A 22,573-nucleotide genomic window follows, 5' to 3' on the forward strand; every position below is an offset into this window, starting at 1 on the left:
GGTTAAAAAAAAAACCCTAACCCAAACCTGAGTTTTTAGGTAAAAAAAAAAAAACTAACCCAAACCCTAGAGCTAATTTTAGGTTAAAAAAAAACTAAACGCTAACCCAGTGTCTAATTTTTAGGTTAAAAAAAAAGTAACCCAGACCCTAATCTTCAGGTTAAAAAAAAAACCTAACCCAAACCCTAAACCTAATGTTTAGGTAAACAAATAAAATAACCCTAACTCTATAGGTTAAAAAAAAAAAACCCTAACCCAAACACAGACCCTAATTTTTAGGTTGAAAAAATAACCTAACCCAAACCCTAAACCTAATTTTTAGGTTAAAAAAAAAAACCTAACCCTAACCCAAACTTGAGTTTTTAGGTAAAAAAAAAAAACCCTAATCCAAACCCTAGACCTAATTTTAGGTTAAAAAAAAACTAAACGCTAACCCAGTCCCTAATTTTTAGGTTAAAAAAAAACTAACCCAGACCCTAATTTTTAGGTTGAAAAAATAACCTAACCCAAACCCTAAACCTAAATTTTAGGTAAAACAAAAAAAAAACCTGTAACTAAAACCCTAACCCAAACCCTTAACCTATTTTTTAGGTAAAAAGAAAACCTAACCCAAACCCTGAACCTAATTTTTAGGTTAAAAAAAAAACCCTAACCCAAACCTGAGTTTTTAGGTAAAAAAAAAAACTAACCCAAATCCTAGAGCTAATTTTAGGTTAAAAAAAACTAAACGCTAACCCAGTCCCTAATTTTTAGGTTAAAAAAAAACTAACCCAGACCCCAATTTTTAGGTAAAAAAAAAACCTAACCCAAACCCTAAACCTAATGTTTAGGTAAAAAAATAAAATAACCCTAACTCTATAGGTTAAAAAAAAAAAAACCCTAACCCAAACACAGACCCTAATTTTAGGTTGAAAAAATAACCTAACCCAAACCCTAAACCTAATTTTTAGGTTAAAAAAAAAAACCTAACCCTAACCCAAACTTGAGTTTTTAGGTAAAAAAAAAAAACCTAATCCAAACCCTAGACCTAATTTTAGGTTAAAAAAAACTAAACGCTAACCCAGTCCCTAATTTTTAGGTTAAAAAAAAACTAACCCAGACCCTAATTTTTAGGTTAAAAAAAAAACCTAACCCAAACCCTAAACCTAATTTTTAGGTAAAAAAATAAAAATGACCCTAACCCTATAGGTAAAAAAAAAAAAAAAAACCCTAACCCAAACACAGACCCTAATTTTTAGGTTGAAAAAATAACCTAACCCAAACCCTAAACCTAAATTTTAGGTAAAACAAAAAAAAAACCTGTAACTAAAACCCTAACCCAAACCCTTAACCTATTTTTTAGGTAAAAAGAAAACCTAACCCAAACCCTGAACCTAATTTTTAGGTTAAAAAAAAAACCCTAACCCAAACCTGAGTTTTTAGGTAAAAAAAAAAAAACTAACCCAAACCCTAGAGCTAATTTTAGGTTAAAAAAAAACTAAACGCTAACCCAGTGTCTAATTTTTAGGTTAAAAAAAAAGTAACCCAGACCCTAATCTTCAGGTTAAAAAAAAAACCTAACCCAAACCCTAAACCTAATGTTTAGGTAAACAAATAAAATAACCCTAACTCTATAGGTAAAAAAAAAAAAACCCTAACCCAAACACAGACCCTAATTTTTAGGTTGAAAAAATAACCTAACCCAAACCCTAAACCTAATTTTTAGGTTAAAAAAACAAACCTAACCCTAACCCAAACTTGAGTTTTTAGGTAAAAAAAAAAAAACCTAATCCAAACCCTAGACCTAATTTTAGGTTAAAAAAAAACTAAACGCTAACCCAGTCCTTAATTTTTAGGTTAAAAAAAAACTAACCCAGACCCTAATTTTTAGGTTGAAAAAATAACCTAACCCAAACCATAAACCTAAATTTTAGGTAAAACAACAAAAAAAACCTGTAACTAAAACCCTAACCCAAACCCTTAACCTATTTTTTAGGTAAAAAGAAAACCTAACCCAAACCCTGAACCTAATTTTTAGGTTAAAAAAAAAAACCCTAACCCAAACCTGAGTTTTTAGGTAAAAAAAAAAAACTAACCCAAACCCTAGACCTAATTTTAGGTTAAAAAAAACTAAACGCTAACCCAGTCTCTAATTTTTAGGTTAAAAAAAAACCTAACCCAAGCCCTAAACCTAATTTTTAGGTAAAAAAATAAAATGACCCTAACCCTATAGGTTAAAAAAAACAAAACCCTAACCCAAACACAGACCCTAATTTTTAGGTTGAAAAAATAACCTAACCCAAACCCTAAACCTAATTTTTAGGTTAAAAAAAAACCCTAACCCTAACCCAAACTTGAGTTTTTAGGTAAAAAAAAACCCTAACCCAAACTTGAGTTTTTAGGTAAAAAAAAAAACCTAATCCAAACCCTAGAGCTAATTTTAGGTTAAAAAAAACTAAATGCTAACCCAGTCCCTAATTTTTAGGTAAAAAAAAAACCTAACCCAAACCCTAAACCTAATTTTTAGGTAAAAAAAATAAAATGACCCTAACCCTATAGGTTAAAAAAAAAAAAAAAACCCTAACCCAAACACAGACCCTAATTTTTAGGTTGAAAAAATAACCTAACCCAAACCCTAAACCTAATTTTTAGGTTAAAAAAAAAAAACCTAACCCTAACCCAAACTTGAGTTTTTAGGTAAAAAAAAAAAAAACCTAATCCAAACCCTAGACCTAATTTTAGGTTAAAAAAAAAAACTAAACGCTAACCCAGTCCCTAATTTTTAGGTTAAAAAAAAACTAACCCAGACCCTAATTTTTAGGTTAAAAAAAAAACCTAACCCAAACCCTAAACCTAATGTTTAGGTAAAAAAATAAAATAACCCTAACTCTATAGGTTAAAAAAAAAAAAACCTAACCCAAACACAGACCCTAATTTTTAGGTTGAAAAAATAACCTAACCCAAACCTAATTTTTAGTTAAAAAATAAAACCCTAACCCAAACTTGAGTTTTTAGGTAAAAAAAAAACCTAACCCAAACCCTAAACCTAATTTTTAGGTTAAAAAAATAAAATGACCCTAACCCTATAGGTTAAAAAAAACAAAACCCTAACCCAAACACAGACCCTAATTTTTAGGTTGAAAAAATAACCTAACCCAAACCCTAAACCTAAATTTTAGGTAAAACAAAAAAAAAACCTGTAACTAAAACCCAAATTTTTAGGTAAAAAAAAAATTAACCCTAACCCTAGGTAAAAAAAAACAACCCAAACCTGAACCCTGAACCTAATTTTTAGGTTAAAAAACCCTAACCAAACCCAGATTTTTGGTAAAAAACAAACCCTAAACCTAATTTTTTAGGTAAACAAAACCCCTAACCCAAACTAATTTAATGGTCAATAAAGGACATTTTATTTGAGATTGTCATCACTTGTGAGCAAAATGCTACATAATAAATCCTAGTTGCCTAATAATTCCCTCCCAAAGTGTTGCTTTCACTTTGTCATGACGGGAAGTGGCCATGTGTCTCAGACCGCAGGATTATTTGGGGGATTAAGCGCCTGGTGCTCGCTCCTGCGCCATGACGGTGCCTGCTTCTCCTCCCCAGTCTGAAGAGCCTCCCTCCCTCCCTCCCTCCATGATGAAACACGTCCAGGAACATAAACCTACAGTATCTTTGTGTGCGGCTTTCTGCAAGGAATAAATACAAATAGAAAATGACAGAAATATTAGCGGCGCTCATTTGATTCCCCCAGAAGGGAAGACTAATTCCATTTCTCATGATGGATCCTTCATGAGTCTTCTCATTTCAGATGACATTTTCATTCTTCATTGTATCAAATACGAGACACACAAGCAATGACATGCAGACTAGCAACATGTTGCCCATTGATGAGACATCTGGGACATTTAAATACATCACAATACATATGTGACCTCATAGTCAATGTACTGTAAATAATACTGTATATTGTAACATGTTTATTACAATACTTCAAACAGAACACATAGTCAATGTACTGTAAATAATACTGTATATTGTAACATGTTTATTACAATACTTCAAACAGAACACATAGTCAATGTACTGTAAATAATACTGTATATTGTAACATGTTTATTACAATACTTCAAACATAACACACATAGTCAATGTACTGTAAATAATACTGTATATTGTAACAGGTTTATTACAATACTTTAAATATAACACACAAGGTAAATGTACTGTACATAATACTGTATATTGTAACATGTTTATTACAATACTTCAAACAGAACACATAGTCAATGTACTGTAAATAATACTGTATATTGTAACATGTTTATTACAATACTTTAAATATAACACACAAGGTAAATGTACTGTACATAATACTGTATATTGCTCAAAAAGGTTCATTATGTCTTTTTAATCACATACTTTTCACATTTTCTTGTAATCAGACAATATTTTCGGTATATTAGATAGAATTTGTAGGTAAAACAAACCCTAAACTTAACCTCTAACCCTAACCCTAAACCTAATTTTTAGGTAAAAAAAAATCCCTACCCCTAACTTCTAACACTAATTATTAGATTAAAAATAAAAAACCTAACCAAAACCCTAATTATTAGGTACAAAAAAACCTAAACCCTGATTTTTAGGTTAAAAAAACAAACAACAAACGCTAAACCTAACCCATAGCATAAACCTAATCCTAATTTTTAGGTAAAAAAAAACACTAACCCAAACCCAAATCCTAAACCTAATTTTTAGATTAAAAAAAACCCCTACCCCTAACCTCTAACACTAATTCTTAGGTAAAAAAAAAAACAAACAAACCCTGATTTTTAGGTTAAAAAATAAACCCTAACCCAAACCCATACCATAAACCTAATCCTAGTTTTTAGATTAAAAAAAAACACTAACCCAAATCATAAACCTAATTTTTATGTTACAAGATAAACCCAACCCTAATTTTTAGGTAAAAAAAAAAAATAGCCTAATGTAAACCCAAACCCTAAACCTAATTTTTAGGTTAAAAAAAATCCTAACCCTAAACCTAGTTTTTAGGTAAAAAAAAAAAAACCCTAACCCAAAACCCTAAACCTAACCCTAATTTTAAGGTAAAAAAAAATCCCTACCCCTAACCTCTGACACTAATTCTTAGGTAAAAATACATAAATAAAAAAAACTAACCGAAACCCTAATTATTAGGTACAAAAAAACAAAAAAACCCCAGATTTTTATGTAAAAAAATAAACCCTAACCCAAACCCATACCATAAACCTAATCCTAATTTTTAGATATAAAAAAAACACTAACTCAAACCCAAATCCTAAACCTAATTATTAGGTTAAAAGATAAACCTAACCCTACATTTTAGGTAAAAAAAAAAAGAGCCTAATTTAAACCCAAATCCTAAACCTATTTTTTAGGTAGAACAAACCCTAAATTTAACCTCTAACCCTAACCCTAAACCTAATTTTTAGATTTAAAAAAACCCCTACTCCTAACCTCTAACACTAATTCTTAGGTTAAAAAAAAAACCAAACCCTGATTTTTAGGTTAAAAAATAAACCCTAACCCAAACCCAAACCCATACCATAAACCTAATCCTAGTTTTTAGATAAAAAAAAAACACTAACCCAAATCATTAACCTAATTTTCATGTTAAAAGATAAACCCAACCCTAATTTTTAGGTGAAAAAAAAAAATAGCCTAATTTAAACCCAAACCCTAAACCTAATTTTTAGGTTAAAAAAAAATCCTAACCCTAAACCTAGTTTTTAGGTAAAAAAAAAAACCCTAACCCAAACCCTAAACCTAACCCTAATTTTAAGGTAAAAAAAAAATCCCTACCCCTAACCTCTGACACTAATTCTTAGGTAAAAATAAATAAATAAAAAAAACTAACCGAAACCCTAATTATTAGGTAAAACCCCCCCCCCCAAAAAACAGATTTTTAGGTAAAAAAATAAACCCTAACCCAAACCCATACCATAAACCTAATCCTAATTTTTAGATATAAAAAAAACACTAACTCAAACCCAAATCCTAAACCTAATTATTAGGTTAAAAGATAAACCTAACCCTAATTTTAAGGTAAAAAAAAATCCCTACCCCTAACCTCTGACACTAATTCTTAGGTAAAAATAAATAAATAAAAAAACTAACCGAAACCCTAATTATTAGGTAAAGCCCCCCCCCAAAAAAAACAGATTTTTAGGTAAAAAAATAAACCCTAACCCTAACCCATACCATAAACCTAATCATAATTTTTAGATTTAAAAAAAAAACCCTAACCCAAACCCAAATCCTAAACCTAATTTTTAGATAAAAAAAAACCCCTACCCCTAACCTCTAACACTAATTCTTAGGTAAAAAAACAAACCCAAACCCTGATTTTTAGGTTAAAAAATAAACCCTAACCCAAACCCATACCATTAACCTAATCCTAGTTTTTAGATAAAAAAAAAACACTAACCCAAATCATAAACCTAATTTTTATGTTAAAAGATAAACCCAACCCTAATTTTTAGGTTAAAAAAAAGAAGAAGCCTAATTTAAACCCAAATACTAAACCTAATGTTTAGGTAAAAAATGAATCCTAACCCTAACCCTAAACATAGTTTTTAGGTAAAAAAAAAAACCCTAACCCAAACCCTAAACCTAACCCTAATTTTAAGGTAAAAAAAAATCCCTACCCCTAACCTCTGACACTAATTCTTAGGTAAAAATACATAAATAAATAAACTAACCGAAACCCTAATTATTAGGTACAAAAAAACAAAAAAAACCCCAGATTTTTAGGTAAAAAAATAAACCCTAACCCAAACCCATACCATAAACCTAATCCTAATTTTTAGATATAAAAAAAACACTAACTCAAACCCAAATCCTAAACCTAATTATTAGGTTAAAAGATAAACCTAACCCTACATTTTAGGTAAAAAAAAAAGAGCCTAATTTAAACCCAAATCCTAAACCTATTTTTTAGGTAGAACAAACCCTAAATTTAACCTCTAACCCTAACCCTAAACCTAATTTTTAGATTTAAAAAAACCCCTACTCCTAACCTCTAACACTAATTCTTAGGTACAAAAAAAAACCAAACCCTGATTTTTAGGTTAAAAAATAAACCCTAACCCAAACCCAAACCCATACCATAAACCTAATCCTAGTTTTTAGATAAAAAAAAAAAACACTAACCCAAATCATTAACCTAATTTTCATGTTAAAAGATAAACCCAACCCTAATTTTTAGGTTAAAAAAAAAATAGCCTAATTTAAACCCAAACCCTAAACCTAATTTTTAAGTTAAAAAAAAATCCTAACCCTAAACCTAGTTTTTAGGTAAAAAAAAAAACCCTAACCCAAACCCTAAACCTAACCCTAATTTTAAGGTAAAAAAAAAATCCCTACCCCTAACCTCTGACACTAATTCTTAGGTAAAAATAAATAAATAAAAAAAACTAACCGAAACCCTAATTATTAGGTAAAACCCCCCCCCCAAAAAACAGATTTTTAGGTAAAAAAATAAACCCTAACCCAAACCCATACCATAAACCTAATCCTAATTTTTAGATATAAAAAAAACACTAACTCAAACCCAAATCCTAAACCTAATTATTAGGTTAAAAGATAAACCTAACCCTAATTTTAAGGTAAAAAAAAATCCCTACCCCTAACCTCTGACACTAATTCTTAGGTAAAAATAAATAAATAAAAAAACTAACCGAAACCCTAATTATTAGGTAAAGCCCCCCCCAAAAAAACCAGATTTTTAGGTAAAAAAATAAACCCTAACCCTAACCCATACCATAAACCTAATCCTAATTTTTAGATTTAAAAAAAAAACCCTAACCCAAACCCAAATCCTAAACCTAATTTTTAGATAAAAAAAACCCCTACCCCTAACCTCTAACACTAATTCTTAGGTAAAAAAACAAACCCAAACCCTGATTTTTAGGTTAAAAAATAAACCCTAACCCAAACCCATACCATAAACCTAATCCTAGTTTTTAGATTAAAAAAAAACACTAACCCAAATCATAAACCTAATTTTTATGTTAAAAGATAAACCCAACCCTAATTTTTAGGTTAAAAAAAAGAAGAAGCCTAATTTAAACCCAAATACTAAACCTAATTTTTAGGTAAAAAATGAATCCTAACCCTAACCCTAAACATAGTTTTTAGGTAAAAAAAAAACCCCTAACCCAAACCCTAAACCTAACCCTAATTTTAAGGTAAAAAAAAATCCCTACCCCTAACCTCTGACACTAATTCTTAGGTAAAAATAAATAAATAAAAAAACTAACCGAAACCCTAATTATTAGGTACAAAAAAACAAACAAAAACCAGATTTTTAGGTAAAAAAATAAACCCTAACCCAAACCCATACCATAAACCTAATCCTAATTTTTAGATATAAAAAAAACACTAACTCAAACCCAAATCCTAAACCTAACTATTAAGTTAAAAGATAAACCTAACCCTAAATTTTAGGTAAAAAAAAAAAAAAAAGAGCCTAATTTAAACCCAAATCCTAAACCTATTTTTTAGGTAGAACAAACCCTAAGCACCTAACTAACCAAAACCCTAATTATTAGGTAAAAAAAATACCTAACCCTGATTTTTAGGTAAAAAAAACCCTAACCCTAACCCATACCATACATCTAATCCTAATTTTTAGATTAAAAAAAAAAACACTAACCCAAACCCAAATCCTAAACCTAATTTTTAGATTAAAAAAACTCCTACCCCTAACCTCTAACACTAATTCTTAGGTAAAAAAAAAAAAAACCAAACCCTGATTTTTAGGTTAAAAAATAAACCCTAACCCAAACCCAAACCCATACCATAAACCTAATCCTAGTTTTTAGATAAAAAAAAAACACTAACCCAAATCATTAACCTAATTTTTATGTTAAAAGATAAACCCAACCCTAATTTTTAGGTAAAAAAAAAAAATAGCCTAATTTAAACCCAAACCCTAAACCTAATTTTTAGGTTAAAAAAAAATCCTAACCCTAAACCTAGTTTTTAGGTAAAAAAAAAAACCCTAACCCAAACCCTAAACCTAACCCTAATTTTAAGGTAAAAAAAAAATCCCTACCCCTAACCTCTGACACTAATTCTTAGGTAAAAGTAAATAAATAAAAAAAACTAACCGAAACCCTAATTATTAGGTAAACCCCCCCCCCAAAAAAACAGATTTTTAGGTAAAAAAATAAACCCTAACCCAAACCCATACCATAAACCTAATCCTAATTTTTAGATATAAAAAAAACACTAACTCAAACCCAAATCCTAAACCTAATTATTAGGTTAAAAGATAAACCTAACCCTACATTTTAGGTAAAAAAAAAAGAGCCTAATTTAAACCCAAATCCTAAACCTATTTTTTAGGTAGAACAAACCCTAAATTTAACCTCTAACCCTAACCCTAAACCTAATTTTTAGATTTAAAAAAAACCCTACTCCTAACCTCTAACACTAATTCTTAGGTAAAAAAAAAAAAAAAAACCCTGATTTTTAGGTTAAAAAATAAACCCTAACCCAAACCCAAACCCATACCATAAACCTAATCCTAGTTTTTAGGTAAAAAAAAAACACTAACCCAAATCATTAACCTAATTTTCATGTTAAAAGATAAACCCAACCCTAATTTTTAGGTAAAAAAAAAAAATAGCCTAATTTAAACCCAAACCCTAAACCTAATTTTTAGGTTAAAAAAAAATCCTAACCCTAAACCTAGTTTTTAGGTAAAAAAAAAAACCCTAACCCAAACCCTAAACCTAACCCTAATTTTAAGGTAAAAAAAAAATCCCTACCCCTAACCTCTGACACTAATTCTTAGGTAAAAATAAATAAATAAAAAAAACTAACCGAAACCCTAATTATTAGGTAAAACCCCCCCCCCCAAAAAACAGATTTTTAGGTAAAAAAATAAACCCTAACCCAAACCCATACCATAAACCTAATCCTAATTTTTAGATATAAAAAAACACTAACTCAAACCCAAATCCTAAACCTAATTATTAGGTTAAAAGATAAACCTAACCCTAATTTTAAGGTAAAAAAAAATCCCTACCCCTAACCTCTGACACTAATTCTTAGGTAAAAATAAATAAATAAAAAAACTAACCGAAACCCTAATTATTAGGTAAAGCCCCCCCCCAAAAAACCAGATTTTTAGGTAAAAAAATAAACCCTAACCCTAACCCATACCATAAACCTAATCCTAATTTTTGGATTTAAAAAAAAAACCCTAACCCAAACCCAAATCCTAAACCTAATTTTTAGATAAAAAAAACCCCTACCCCTAACCTCTAACACTAATTCTTAGGTAAAAAAACAAACCCAAACCCTGATTTTTAGGTTAAAAAATAAACCCTAACCCAAACCCATACCATAAACCTAATCCTAGTTTTTAGATTAAAAAAAAACACTAACCCAAATCATAAACCTAATTTTTATGTTAAAAGATAAACCCAACCCTAATTTTTAGGTTAAAAAAAATTGCCTAATTTAAACCCAAACCCTAAACCTAATTTTTAGGTTAAAAAAAAATCCTAACCCTAAACCTAGTTTTTAGGTAAAAAAAAAAAACCCTAACCCAAACCCTAAACCTAACCCTAATTTTAAGGTAAAAAAAAATCCCTACCCCTAACCTCTGACACTAATTCTTAGGTAAAAATAAATAAATAAAAAAACTAACCGAAACCCTAATTATTAGGTACAAAAAAACAAAAAAAAACCTGATTTTTATGTAAAAAAATAAACCCTAACCCAAACCCATACCATAAACCTAATCCTAATTTTTAGATATAAAAAAAACACTAACTCAAACCCAAATCCTAAACCTAATTATTAGGTTAAAAGATAAACCTAACCTTACATTTTAGGTAAAAAAAAAAGAGCCTAATTTAAACCCAAATCCTAAACCTATTTTTTAGGTAGAACAAACCCTAAATTTAACCTCTAACCCTAACCCTAAACCTAATTTTTAGATTTAAAAAAACTCCTACTCCTAACCTCTAACACTAATTCTTAGGTAAAAAAAAAAACCAAACCCTGATTTTTAGGTTAAAAAATAAACCCTAACCCAAACCCAAACCCATACCATAAACCTAATCCTAGTTTTTAGATTAAAAAAAAAAACTAACCCAAATCATTAACCTAATTTTCATGTTAAAAGATAAACCCAACCCTAATTTTTAGGTAAAAAAAAAAAATAGCCTAATTTAAACCCAAACCCTAAACCTAATTTTTAGGTTAAAAAAAAATCCTAACCCTAAACCTAGTTTTTAGGTAAAAAAAAAAACCCTAACCCAAACCCTAAACCTAACCCTAATTTTAAGGTAAAAAAAAAAATCCCTACCCCTAACCTCTGACACTAATTCTTAGGTAAAAATAAATAAATAAAAAAAACTAACCGAAACCCTAATTATTAGGTAAACCCCCCCCCCCAAAAAACAGATTTTTAGGTAAAAAAATAAACCCTAACCCAAACCCATACCATAAACCTAATCCTAATTTTTAGATATAAAAAAAACACTAACTCAAACCCAAATCCTAAACCTAATTATTAGGTTAAAAGATAAACCTAACCCTAATTTTAAGGTAAAAAAAAATCCCTACCCCTAACCTCTGACACTAATTCTTAGGTAAAAATAAATAAATAAAAAAACTAACCGAAACCCTAATTATTAGGTAAAGCCCCCCCCCAAAAAACCAGATTTTTAGGTAAAAAATAAACCCTAACCCTAACCCATACCATAAACCTAATCCTAATTTTTAGATTTAAAAAAAAAAACCCTAACCCAAACCCAAATCCTAAACCTAATTTTTAGATAAAAAAAACCCCTACCCCTAACCTCTAACACTAATTCTTAGGTAAAAAAACAAACCCAAACCCTGATTTTTAGGTTAAAAAATAAACCCTAACCCAAACCCATACCATAAACCTAATCCTAGTTTTTAGATTAAAAAAAAACACTAACCCAAATCATAAACCTAATTTTTATGTTAAAAGATAAACCCAACCCTAATTTTTAGGTTAAAAAAAAGAAGAAGCCTAATTTAAACCCAAATACTAAACCTAATTTTTAGGTAAAAAATGAATCCTAACCCTAACCCTAAACATAGTTTTTAGGTAAAAAAAAAACCCCTAACCCAAACCCTAAACCTAACCCTAATTTTAAGGTAAAAAAAAATCCCTACCCCTAACCTCTGACACTAATTCTTAGGTAAAAATAAATAAATAAAAAAACTAACCGAAACCCTAATTATTAGGTACAAAAAAACAAACAAAAACCAGATTTTTAGGTAAAAAAATAAACCCTAACCCAAACCCATACCATAAACCTAATCCTAATTTTTAGATATAAAAAAACACTAACTCAAACCCAAATCCTAAACCTAACTATTAGGTTAAAAGATAAACCTAACCCTAAATTTTAGGTAAAAAAAAAAAAAAAAGAGCCTAATTTAAACCCAAATCCTAAACCTATTTTTTAGGTAGAACAAACCCTAAGTACCTAACTAACCAAAACCCTAATTATTAGGTAAAAAAAATACCTAAACCCTGATTTTTAGGTAAAAAAAAACCCTAACCCTAACCCATACCATACATCTAATCCTAATTTTTAGATTTAAAAAAAAAACACTAACCCAAACCCAAATCCTAAACCTAATTTTTAGATTAAAAAAACCCCTACCCCTAACCTCTAACACTAATTCTTAGGTAAAAAAAAAAAAACCAAACCCTGATTTTTAGGTTAAAAAATAAACCCTAACCCAAACCCATACCATAAACCTAATCCTAGTTTTTAGATTTAAAAAAAACACTAACCCAAATCATAAACCTAATTTTTATGTTAAAAGATAAACCCAACCCTAATTTTTAGGTTAAAAAAAATAGCCTAATTTAAACCCAAACCCTAAACCTAATTTTTAGGTTAAAAAAAAATCCTAACCCTAAACCTAGTTTTTAGGTAAAAAAAAAAAAACCCTAACCCAAACCCTAAACCTAACCCTAATTTTAAGGTAAAAAAAAAATCCCTACCCCTAACTTCTGACACTAATTCTTAGGTAAAAATAAATAAATAAAAAAACTAACCGAAACCCTAATTATTAGGTACAAAAAAACAAAAAAAAAACAGATTTTTATGTAAAAAAATAAACCCTAACCCAAACCCATACCATAAACCTAATCCTAATTTTTAGATATAAAAAAAACACTAACTCAAACCCAAATCCTAAACCTAATTATTAGGTTAAAAGATAAACCTAACCCTACATTTTAGGTAAAAAAAAAAGAGCCTAATTTAAACCCAAATCCTAAACCTATTTTTTAGGTAGAACAAACCCTAAATTTAACCTCTAACCCTAACCCTAAACCTAATTTTTAGATTTAAAAAAACCCCTACTCCTAACCTCTAACACTAATTCTTAGGTAAAAAAAAAAACCAAACCCTGATTTTTAGGTTAAAAAATAAACCCGAACCCAAACCCAAACCCATACCATAAACCTAATCCTAGTTTTTAGATAAAAAAAAAACACTAACCCAAATCATTAACCTAATTTTCATGTTAAAAGATAAACCCAACCCTAATTTTTAGGTAAAAAAAAAAAATAGCCTAATTTAAACCCAAACCCTAAACCTAATTTTTAGGTTAAAAAAAAATCCTAACCCTAAACCTAGTTTTTAGGTAAAAAAAAAAACTCTAACCCAAACCCTAAACCTAACCCTAATTTTAAGGTAAAAAAAAAATCCCTACTCCTAACCTCTGACACTAATTCTTAGGTAAAAATAAATAAATAAAAAAAACTAACCGAAACCCTAATTATTAGGTAAAACCCCCCCCAAAAAACAGATTTTTAGGTAAAAAAATAAACCCTAACCCAAACCCATACCATAAACCTAATCCTAATTTTTAGATATAAAAAAAACACTAACTCAAACCCAAATCCTAAACCTAATTATTAGGTTAAAAGATAAACCTAACCCTAATTTTAAGGTAAAAAAAAATCCCTACCCCTAACCTCTGACACTAATTCTTAGGTAAAAATAAATAAATAAAAAAACTAACCGAAACCCTAATTATTAGGTAAAGCCCCCCCCCCAAAAAACCAGATTTTTAGGTAAAAAAATAAACCCTAACCCTAACCCATACCATAAACCTAATCCTAATTTTTAGATTTAAAAAAAAAACCCTAACCCAAACCCAAATCCTAAACCTAATTTTTAGATAAAAAAAAACCCTACCCCTAACCTCTAACACTAATTCTTAGGTAAAAAAACAAACCCAAACCCTGATTTTTAGGTTAAAAAATAAACCCTAACCCAAACCCATACCATAAACCTAATCCTAGTTTTTAGATTAAAAAAAAAAACACTAACCCAAATCATAAACCTAATTTTTATGTTAAAAGATAAACCCAACCCTAATTTTTAGGTTAAAAAAAATAGCCTAATTTAAACCCAAACCCTAAACCTAATTTTTAGGTTAAAAAAAAAATCCTAACCCTAAACCTAGTTTTTAGGTAAAAAAAAAACAACCCTAACCCAAACCCTAAACCTAACCCTAATTTTAAGGTAAAAAAAAATCTCTACCCCTAACCTCTGACACTAATTCTTAGGTAAAAATAAATAAATAAAAAAACTAACCGAAACCCTAATTATTAGGTACAAAAAAACAAAAAAAAAAACAGATTTTCATGTAAAAAAATAAACCCTAACCCAAACCCATACCATAAACCTAATCCTAATTTTTAGATATAAAAAAAACACTAACTCAAACCCAAATCCTAAACCTAATTATTAGGTTAAAAGATAAACCTAACCCTACATTTTAGGTAAAAAAAAAAGAGCCTAATTTAAACCCAAATCCTAAACCTATTTTTTAGGTAGAACAAACCCTAAATTTAACCTCTAACCCTAACCCTAAACCTAATTTTTAGATTTAAAAAAACCCCTACTCCTAACCTCTAACACTAATTCTTAGGTAAAAAAAAAAACCAAACCCTGATTTTTAGGTTAAAAAATAAACCCTAACCCAAACCCAAACCCATACCATAAACCTAATCCTAGTTTTTAGATAAAAAAAAAACACTAACCCAAATCATTAACCTAATTTTCATGTTAAAAGATAAACCCAACCCTAATTTTTAGGTAAAAAAAAAAAATAGCCTAATTTAAACCCAAACCCTAAACCTAATTTTTAGGTAAAAAAAAAATCCTAACCCTAAACCTAGTTTTTAGGTAAAAAAAAAAACCCTAACCCAAACCCTAAACCTAACCCTAATTTTAAGGTAAAAAAAAAATCCCTACCCCTAACCTCTGACACTAATTCTTAGGTAAAAATAAATAAATAAAAAAAACTAACCGAAACCCTAATTATTAGGTAAAACCCCCCCCCCCAAAAAAACAGATTTTTAGGTAAAAAAATAAACCCTAACCCAAACCCATACCATAAACCTAATCCTAATTTTTAGATATAAAAAAAACACTAACTCAAACCCAAATCCTAAACCTAATTATTAGGTTAAAAGATAAACCTAACCCTAATTTTAAGGTAAAAAAAATTCCCTACCCCTAACCTCTGACACTAATTCTTAGGTAAAAATAAATAAATAAAAAAACTAACCGAAACCCTAATTATTAGGTAAAGCCCCCCCCCAAAAAACCAGATTTTTAGGTAAAAAAATAAACCCTAACCCTAACCCATACCATAAACCTAATCCTAATTTTTAGATTTAAAAAAAAAACCCTAACCCAAACCCAAATCCTAAACCTAATTTTTAGATAAAAAAAACCCCTACCCCTAACCTCTAACACTAATTCTTAGGTAAAAAAACAAACCCAAACCCTGATTTTTAGGTTAAAAAATAAACCCTAACCCAAACCCATACCATAAACCTAATCCTAGTTTTTAGATTAAAAAAAAACACTAACCCAAATCATAAACCTAATTTTTATGTTAAAAGATAAACCCAACCCTAATTTTTAGGTTAAAAAAAAGAAGAAGCCTAATTTAAACCCAAATACTAAACCTAATTTTTAGGTAAAAAATGAATCCTAACCCTAACCCTAAACATAGTTTTTAGGTAAAAAAAAAAAACCCTAACCCAAACCCTAAACCTAACCCTAATTTTAAGGTAAAAAAAAATCCCTACCCCTAACCTCTGACACTAATTCTTAGGTAAAAATAAATAAATAAAAAAACTAACCGAAACCCTAATTATTAGGTACAAAAAAACAAACAAAAACCAGATTTTTAGGTAAAAAAATAAACCCTAACCCAAACCCATACCATAAACCTAATCCTAATTTTTAGATATAAAAAAACACTAACTCAAACCCAAATCCTAAACCTAACTATTAGGTTAAAAGATAAACCTAACCCTAAATTTTAGGTAAAAAAAAAAAAAAAAGAGCCTAATTTAAACCCAAATCCTAAACCTATTTTTTAGGTAGAACAAACCCTAAGTACCTAACTAACCAAAACCCTAATTATTAGGTAAAAAAAATACCTAAACCCTGATTTTTAGGTAAAAAAAAACCCTAACCCTAACCCATACCATACATCTAATCCTAATTTTTAGATTAAAAAAAAAACACTAACCCAAACCCAAATCCTAAACCTAATTTTTAGATTAAAAAAACCCCTACCCCTAACCTCTAACACTAATTCTTAGGTAAAAAAAAAAAAACCAAACCCTGATTTTTAGGTTAAAAAATAAACCCTAACCCAAACCCATACCATAAACCTAATCCTAGTTTTTAGATTAAAAAAAAACACTAACCCAAATCATAAACCTAATTTTTATGTTAAAAGATAAACCCAACCCTAATTTTTAGGTTAAAAAAAATAGCCTAATTTAAACCCAAACCCTAAACCTAATTTTTAGGTTAAAAAAAAATCCTAACCCTAAACCTAGTTTTTAGGTAAAAAAAAAAAAAACCCTAACCCAAACCCTAAACCTAACCCTAATTTTAAGGTAAAAAAAAATCCCTACCCCTAACCTCTGACACTAATTCTTAGGTAAAAATAAATAAATAAAAAAACTAACCGAAACCCTAATTATTAGGTACAAAAAAACAAAAAAAAAAACAGATTTTTATGTAAAAAAATAAACCCTAACCCAAACCCATACCATAAACCTAATCCTAATTTTTAGATATAAAAAAAACACTAACTCAAACCCAAATCCTAAACCTAATTATTAGGTTAAAAGATAAACCTAACCCTAAATTTTAGGTAAAAAAAAAAAGAGCCTAATTTAAACCCAAATCCTAAACCTATTTTTTAGGTAGAACAAACCCTAAGTTTAACCTCTAACCCTAACCCTAAACCTAATTTTTAGGTTAAAAAAAATCCCTACCCCTAACCTCTAACACAATAATTCTTAGATAAAAAAAACAAACTAACCAAAACCCTAATTATTAGGTAAAAAAACCTAATTATTAGGTAAAAAAAACTAATTATTAGGTAAAAAAAAAAAACTAAACCCTGATTTTTAGGTTAAAAAAAACCCTAACCCTAACCCATAGCATAAACCTAATCCTAATTTTTAGATTAAAAAAAAAAACACTAACCCAAACCCAAATCCTAAACCTAATTTTTTAGGTTAAAATATATACATCACCCACATTTTTAGGTAAAAAAAAAAGAAGAAGCCTAATTTGAACCCAAATCCTAAACCTAATTTTTTAGGTAAAAAAGAAATCCTAACCCGAACCCTCAACCTAATTTTTAGGTAAAAAAACAAAAAAAACAAACCCCAACCCCAACCCCAACCCTAGACCTAACCCTAAACCTATTTTTTAGGTTAAATAACAAAACCCTAACCCTAAACTCTAACCCCTATGGCTAGGTTAAAATGACCATCTGACATCTAATGGACCTTCTGGAGGAAAGTTCTGTGGTCATAAATTCATAAAAAGAACCAAACTTCATGAATGTTTTTGGGGGCGGCGTGGTGCAGTTGGGAGAGTGGCCGTGCCAGCGACCTGAGGGTTCCTGGTTCGATCCCCACCTACTACCGACCTCATCACGTCCGTTGTGCCCTTGAGCAAGACACTTCACCCTTGCTCCTGATTAGGGTTAGGGCCTTGCATGGCAGCTCCCGCCATCAGTGTGTGAATGGGTGAATGTGGAAATAGTGTCAAAGCGCTTTGAGTACCTCGAAGGTAGAAAAGCGCTATACAAGTATAACCCATTTACCATTTTTGTGAGCAACAAGTATGTGCTCCAATCACTCTATCACAAAAAAATAAGAGTTGTAGAAATGATTGAGACAGCCATGACATGATGTTCTTTACAAGTGTATGTACACTTTTGCCCACCACTGTATATTGTCTGATTACAAGAACATGTGAACATAATACTTCATATTGTTGTTTTGTTTTAATTGTTGCATCTGTTCAGTCTTTTCACATATTATTGACGTTATTACGTGTCATCAGTGGTCCACATGAGGTACAGCCAATAATGTCTACAATTATTGGAACGTTTGAACACAGCCGTTCCTCCCTCAGATCCTCGTTAAAAGCCTGCATAAATAAGTATTAATTAGCTGCTGTTAAGATGTCACATCTTCTAAGAATAGAAGCTCACGGCACTAATTACCCCGGGGCTCTTTTCCGAGATCAGAGAATCGTGTGATGTGGTACGAGGCCGGCAAGTCCTCTCGTTTCTGCTAGCTTTGTTTCCGTGCTGCAAAAGGAATACAAATACCATTATTACGGCTTGCAATCTATTTGCTAACATGCTTTATTACGTCTGCAGAAAACATCTCCATGAATAAGTGAAGAAAACAGGACGGGAAATTAGCTCTATTAACATTATTATATTACACCCACTAAACGTACAAATTCTTATATTTTCCATATATTTCCCGACAGATATATACGTTGTGAAATGAGTTATTTACACGGAAATATTACGCACATTTTTATTTACACACCTTCATTGTTTCCAAACAAGGCAGTAAAACAGCCGATCAAGCGAAACAGAAGTCGGGACGGCGTGGCGCGGGTTGGGAGAGTGGCCGTGCCGGCAACTCTCCGGGTCCCTGGTTCGATTCCCCCCCTTCCACCAACCTCGTCACGTCCGTCGTGTCCTTGAGCAAGACACTTCAAGCTTGCTCCTGATTAGGGTTAGGGCCTTGCATGGCAGCTCCCACCCATCAGTGTGTAAATGTGTGTGTGTGAATGTGGAAATAAATGTAACCTAGCAACATCCGTGTGTTGAAATCTTTAATGTAGCCTAGCAACATCCCATAATACAATCCTAATGTAACCTAGCAACATCCGTGTGTTGAAATCTTTAATGTAGCCTAGCAACATCCCATAATAAAATCCTAAACGTAGCCTAGCAACATCCCATAATAAAATCCTAAACGTAGCCTAGCAACATCCGTGTGTTGAAATCTTTAACGTAGCCTAGCAACATCCCATAATAAAATCCTAAACGTAGCCTAGCAACATCCGTGTGTTGAAATATTTAATGTAGCCTAGCAACATCCCATACTACAAACCTAAACGTAGCCTGGCAACATCCCATCATAAAATCCTAAACGTAGCCTAGCAACATCCCGTATTAAAATTTTTAACGTAGCCTAGCGACATCCCATATTAAAATATTTAACGTAGCCTAGCAACATCCAATAATACAATCTTAAACATAGCCTAGCAACATCCATGTGTTGAAATCTTTAATGTAGCCTAGCAACATCCCATAATAAAATCCTAAATGTAACCTAGCAACATCCGTGTGTTGAAATCTTTAATGTAGCCTAGCAACATCCCATAATACAATCCTAATGTAACCTAGCAACATCCGTGTGTTGAAATCTTTAATGTAGCCTAGCAACATCCCATAATAAAATCCTAAACGTAGCCTAGCAACATCCGTGTGTTGAAATCTTTAACTTAGCCTAGCAACATCCCATAATAAAATCATAAACTTAGCCTAGCAACATCCGTGTGTTGAAATCTTTAATGTAGCCTAGCAACATCCCATACTACAACCCTAAACGTAGCCTGGCAACATCCCATCATAAAATCCTAAATGTAGCCTAGCAACATCCCATAATAAAATCCTAAACGTAGCCTAGCAACATCCCATAATAAAATCCTAAACGTAGCCTAGCAACATCCGTGTGTTGAAATCTTTAACGTAGCCTAGCAACATCCAATAATAAAATCATAAACTTAGCCTAGCAACATCCGTGTGTTGAAATATTTAATGTAGCCTAGTAACATCCCATACTACAACCCTAAACGTAGCCTGGCAACATCCCATCATAAAATCCTAAACATAGCCTAGCAACATCCCGTATTAAAATTTTTAACGTAGCCTAGCGACATCCCATATTAAAATATTTAACGTAGCCTAGCAACATCCAATAATACAATCTTAAACATAGCCTAGCAACATCCATGTGTTGAAATCTTTAATGTAGCCTAGCAACATCCCATAATACAATCCTAAATGTAACCTAGCAACATCCGTGTGTTGAAATCTTTAATGTAGCCTAGCAACATCCCATAATACAATCCTAATGTAACCTAGCAACATCCGTGTGTTGAAATCTTTAATGTAGCCTAGCAACATCCCATAATAAAATCCTAAACGTAGCCTAGCAACATCCCATAATAAAATCCTAAACGTAGCCTAGCAACATCCGTGTGTTGAAATCTTTAACGTAGCCTAGCAACATCCCATAATAAAATCCTAAACGTAGCCTAGCAACATCCGTGTGTTGAAATATTTAATGTAGCCTAGCAACATCCCATACTACAAACCTAAACGTAGCCTGGCAACATCCCATCATAAAATCCTAAACGTAGCCTAGCAACATCCCGTATTAAAATTTTTAACGTAGCCTAGCGACATCCCATATTAAAATATTTAACGTAGCCTAGCAACATCCAATAATACAATCTTAAACATAGCCTAGCAACATCCATGTGTTGAAATCTTTAATGTAGCCTAGCAACATCCCATAATACAATCCTAAATGTAACCTAGCAACATCCATGTGTTGAAATCTTTAATGTAGCCTAGCAACATCCCATAATACAATCCTAAACGTAGCCTAGCAACATCCCATAATAAAATCTTTAATGTAGCCTAGCAACATCCCTTAATACAATCCTAAATGTAACCTTGCAACCTCCTTGTGTTGAAATCTTTAATGTAGCCTAGCAACATCCCATAATAAAATATTTAATGTAGCCTAGCAACATCCCATAATAAAATATTTAATGTAGCCTAGCAACATCCCATAATACAATCCTAAACGTAGCCTAGCAACGTCTGTGTGTTGAAATCTTTAATGTAGCCTAGCAACATCCCATAATAAAATATTTAATGTAGCCTAGCAACATCCCATAATACAATCCTAAACATAGCCTAGCAACATCCGTGTGTTGAAATCTTTAATGTAGCCTAGCAACATCCCATAATAAAATATTTAATGTAGCCTAGCAACATCCCATAATACAATCCTAAACGTAGCCTAGCAACATCCGTGTGTTGAAATCTTTAATGTAGCCTAGCAACATCCCATAATACAATCCTAAACGTAGCCTAGCAACATCCCATAATACAATCCTAAACGTAGCCTAGCAACATCCCATAATACAATCCTAAACGTAGCCTAGCAACATCCCATAATACAATCCTAAACGTAGCCTAGCAACATCCCATAATACAATCCTAAACGTAGCCTAGCAACATCCCATAATACAATCCTAAACGTAGCCTAGCAACATCCCATAATACAATCCTAAACGTAGCCTAGCAACATCCCATAATACAATCCTAAACGTAGCCTAGCAACATGTCTTGAGGTGAACACGCTGCTGGAGGTCATGTCCCAGGAAGAAAGTGGGCGTGTCCCAGCACTGACCATGTTTTTTAATGGAAACTATTGAACAAAGCGAAGGAAAAACCCATAAATTAGCCGCACCGTTTTATAAGCAGCAGGGGTCAAAGTGTAGGAACAAAGTAGCAGCTTATAGTCTGGAGTTTTTGGTAAGAAAGTGTGCTTCACATTATGAGGGTAATAAGATGGAATGTTGATGTGGATCTTCTTGTTGCTGGCCTCTCCCTGCAGGTGCTACCTGCTGGATGGCATCTCCAAAGGGGCGTGGCTTAACCGCTCCAGCATCATCTTCGCAGGTAATGACAAGTGGTCTGTGGACCCCCGGGTCTCCATCGTGTCCAGCGTGGGAGACCAGCACGAGTACAGCCTGCAGATCCAGAAGGTCCACGTCACCGACGACGGCCAGTACACCTGCTCCATCCAGAGCGAGCGCAACCCTCGGCCCAAGCTGCTCAACCTCATCGTCAAAGGTATGTCCACCTTGTCATACACTCAAGTGAAGGTATGTCCACCTTGTCATACCCTCAAGTGAAGGTATGTCCACTTTGTCGTACCCTCCCGTGAAGGTATGTCCACATTGTCATACCCTCACGTGAAGGTATGTCCACCTTGTCATACCCTCAAGTAAAGGTATGTCCACCTTGTCATACCCTCTAAGTGAAGGTATGTCCACCTTGTCATACCCTCAAGTGAAGGTATGTCCAC

At 31.6% G+C, this 22,573-nt stretch overlaps 1 protein-coding gene across 2 annotated transcripts in view; it reads left to right on the forward strand.

Moving 5' to 3' along the window:
- Nucleotides 1-22,573, forward strand: part of negr1 (neuronal growth regulator 1) — a 366,662-nt gene that overhangs the window by 158,765 nt on the left and 185,324 nt on the right. For both annotated transcript variants that reach the window (XM_062028624.1, XM_062028625.1), the window contains exon 2: nt 22,100-22,338. In XM_062028624.1, the coding sequence (XP_061884608.1) occupies nt 22,100-22,338 (239 nt within the window). The remainder of the gene's footprint in view (nt 1-22,099; nt 22,339-22,573) is intronic.

This window comes from Entelurus aequoreus, linkage group LG19 (genome assembly GCF_033978785.1).
Source record: "Entelurus aequoreus isolate RoL-2023_Sb linkage group LG19, RoL_Eaeq_v1.1, whole genome shotgun sequence".
Classification (NCBI taxonomy): domain Eukaryota; kingdom Metazoa; phylum Chordata; class Actinopteri; order Syngnathiformes; family Syngnathidae; genus Entelurus; species Entelurus aequoreus.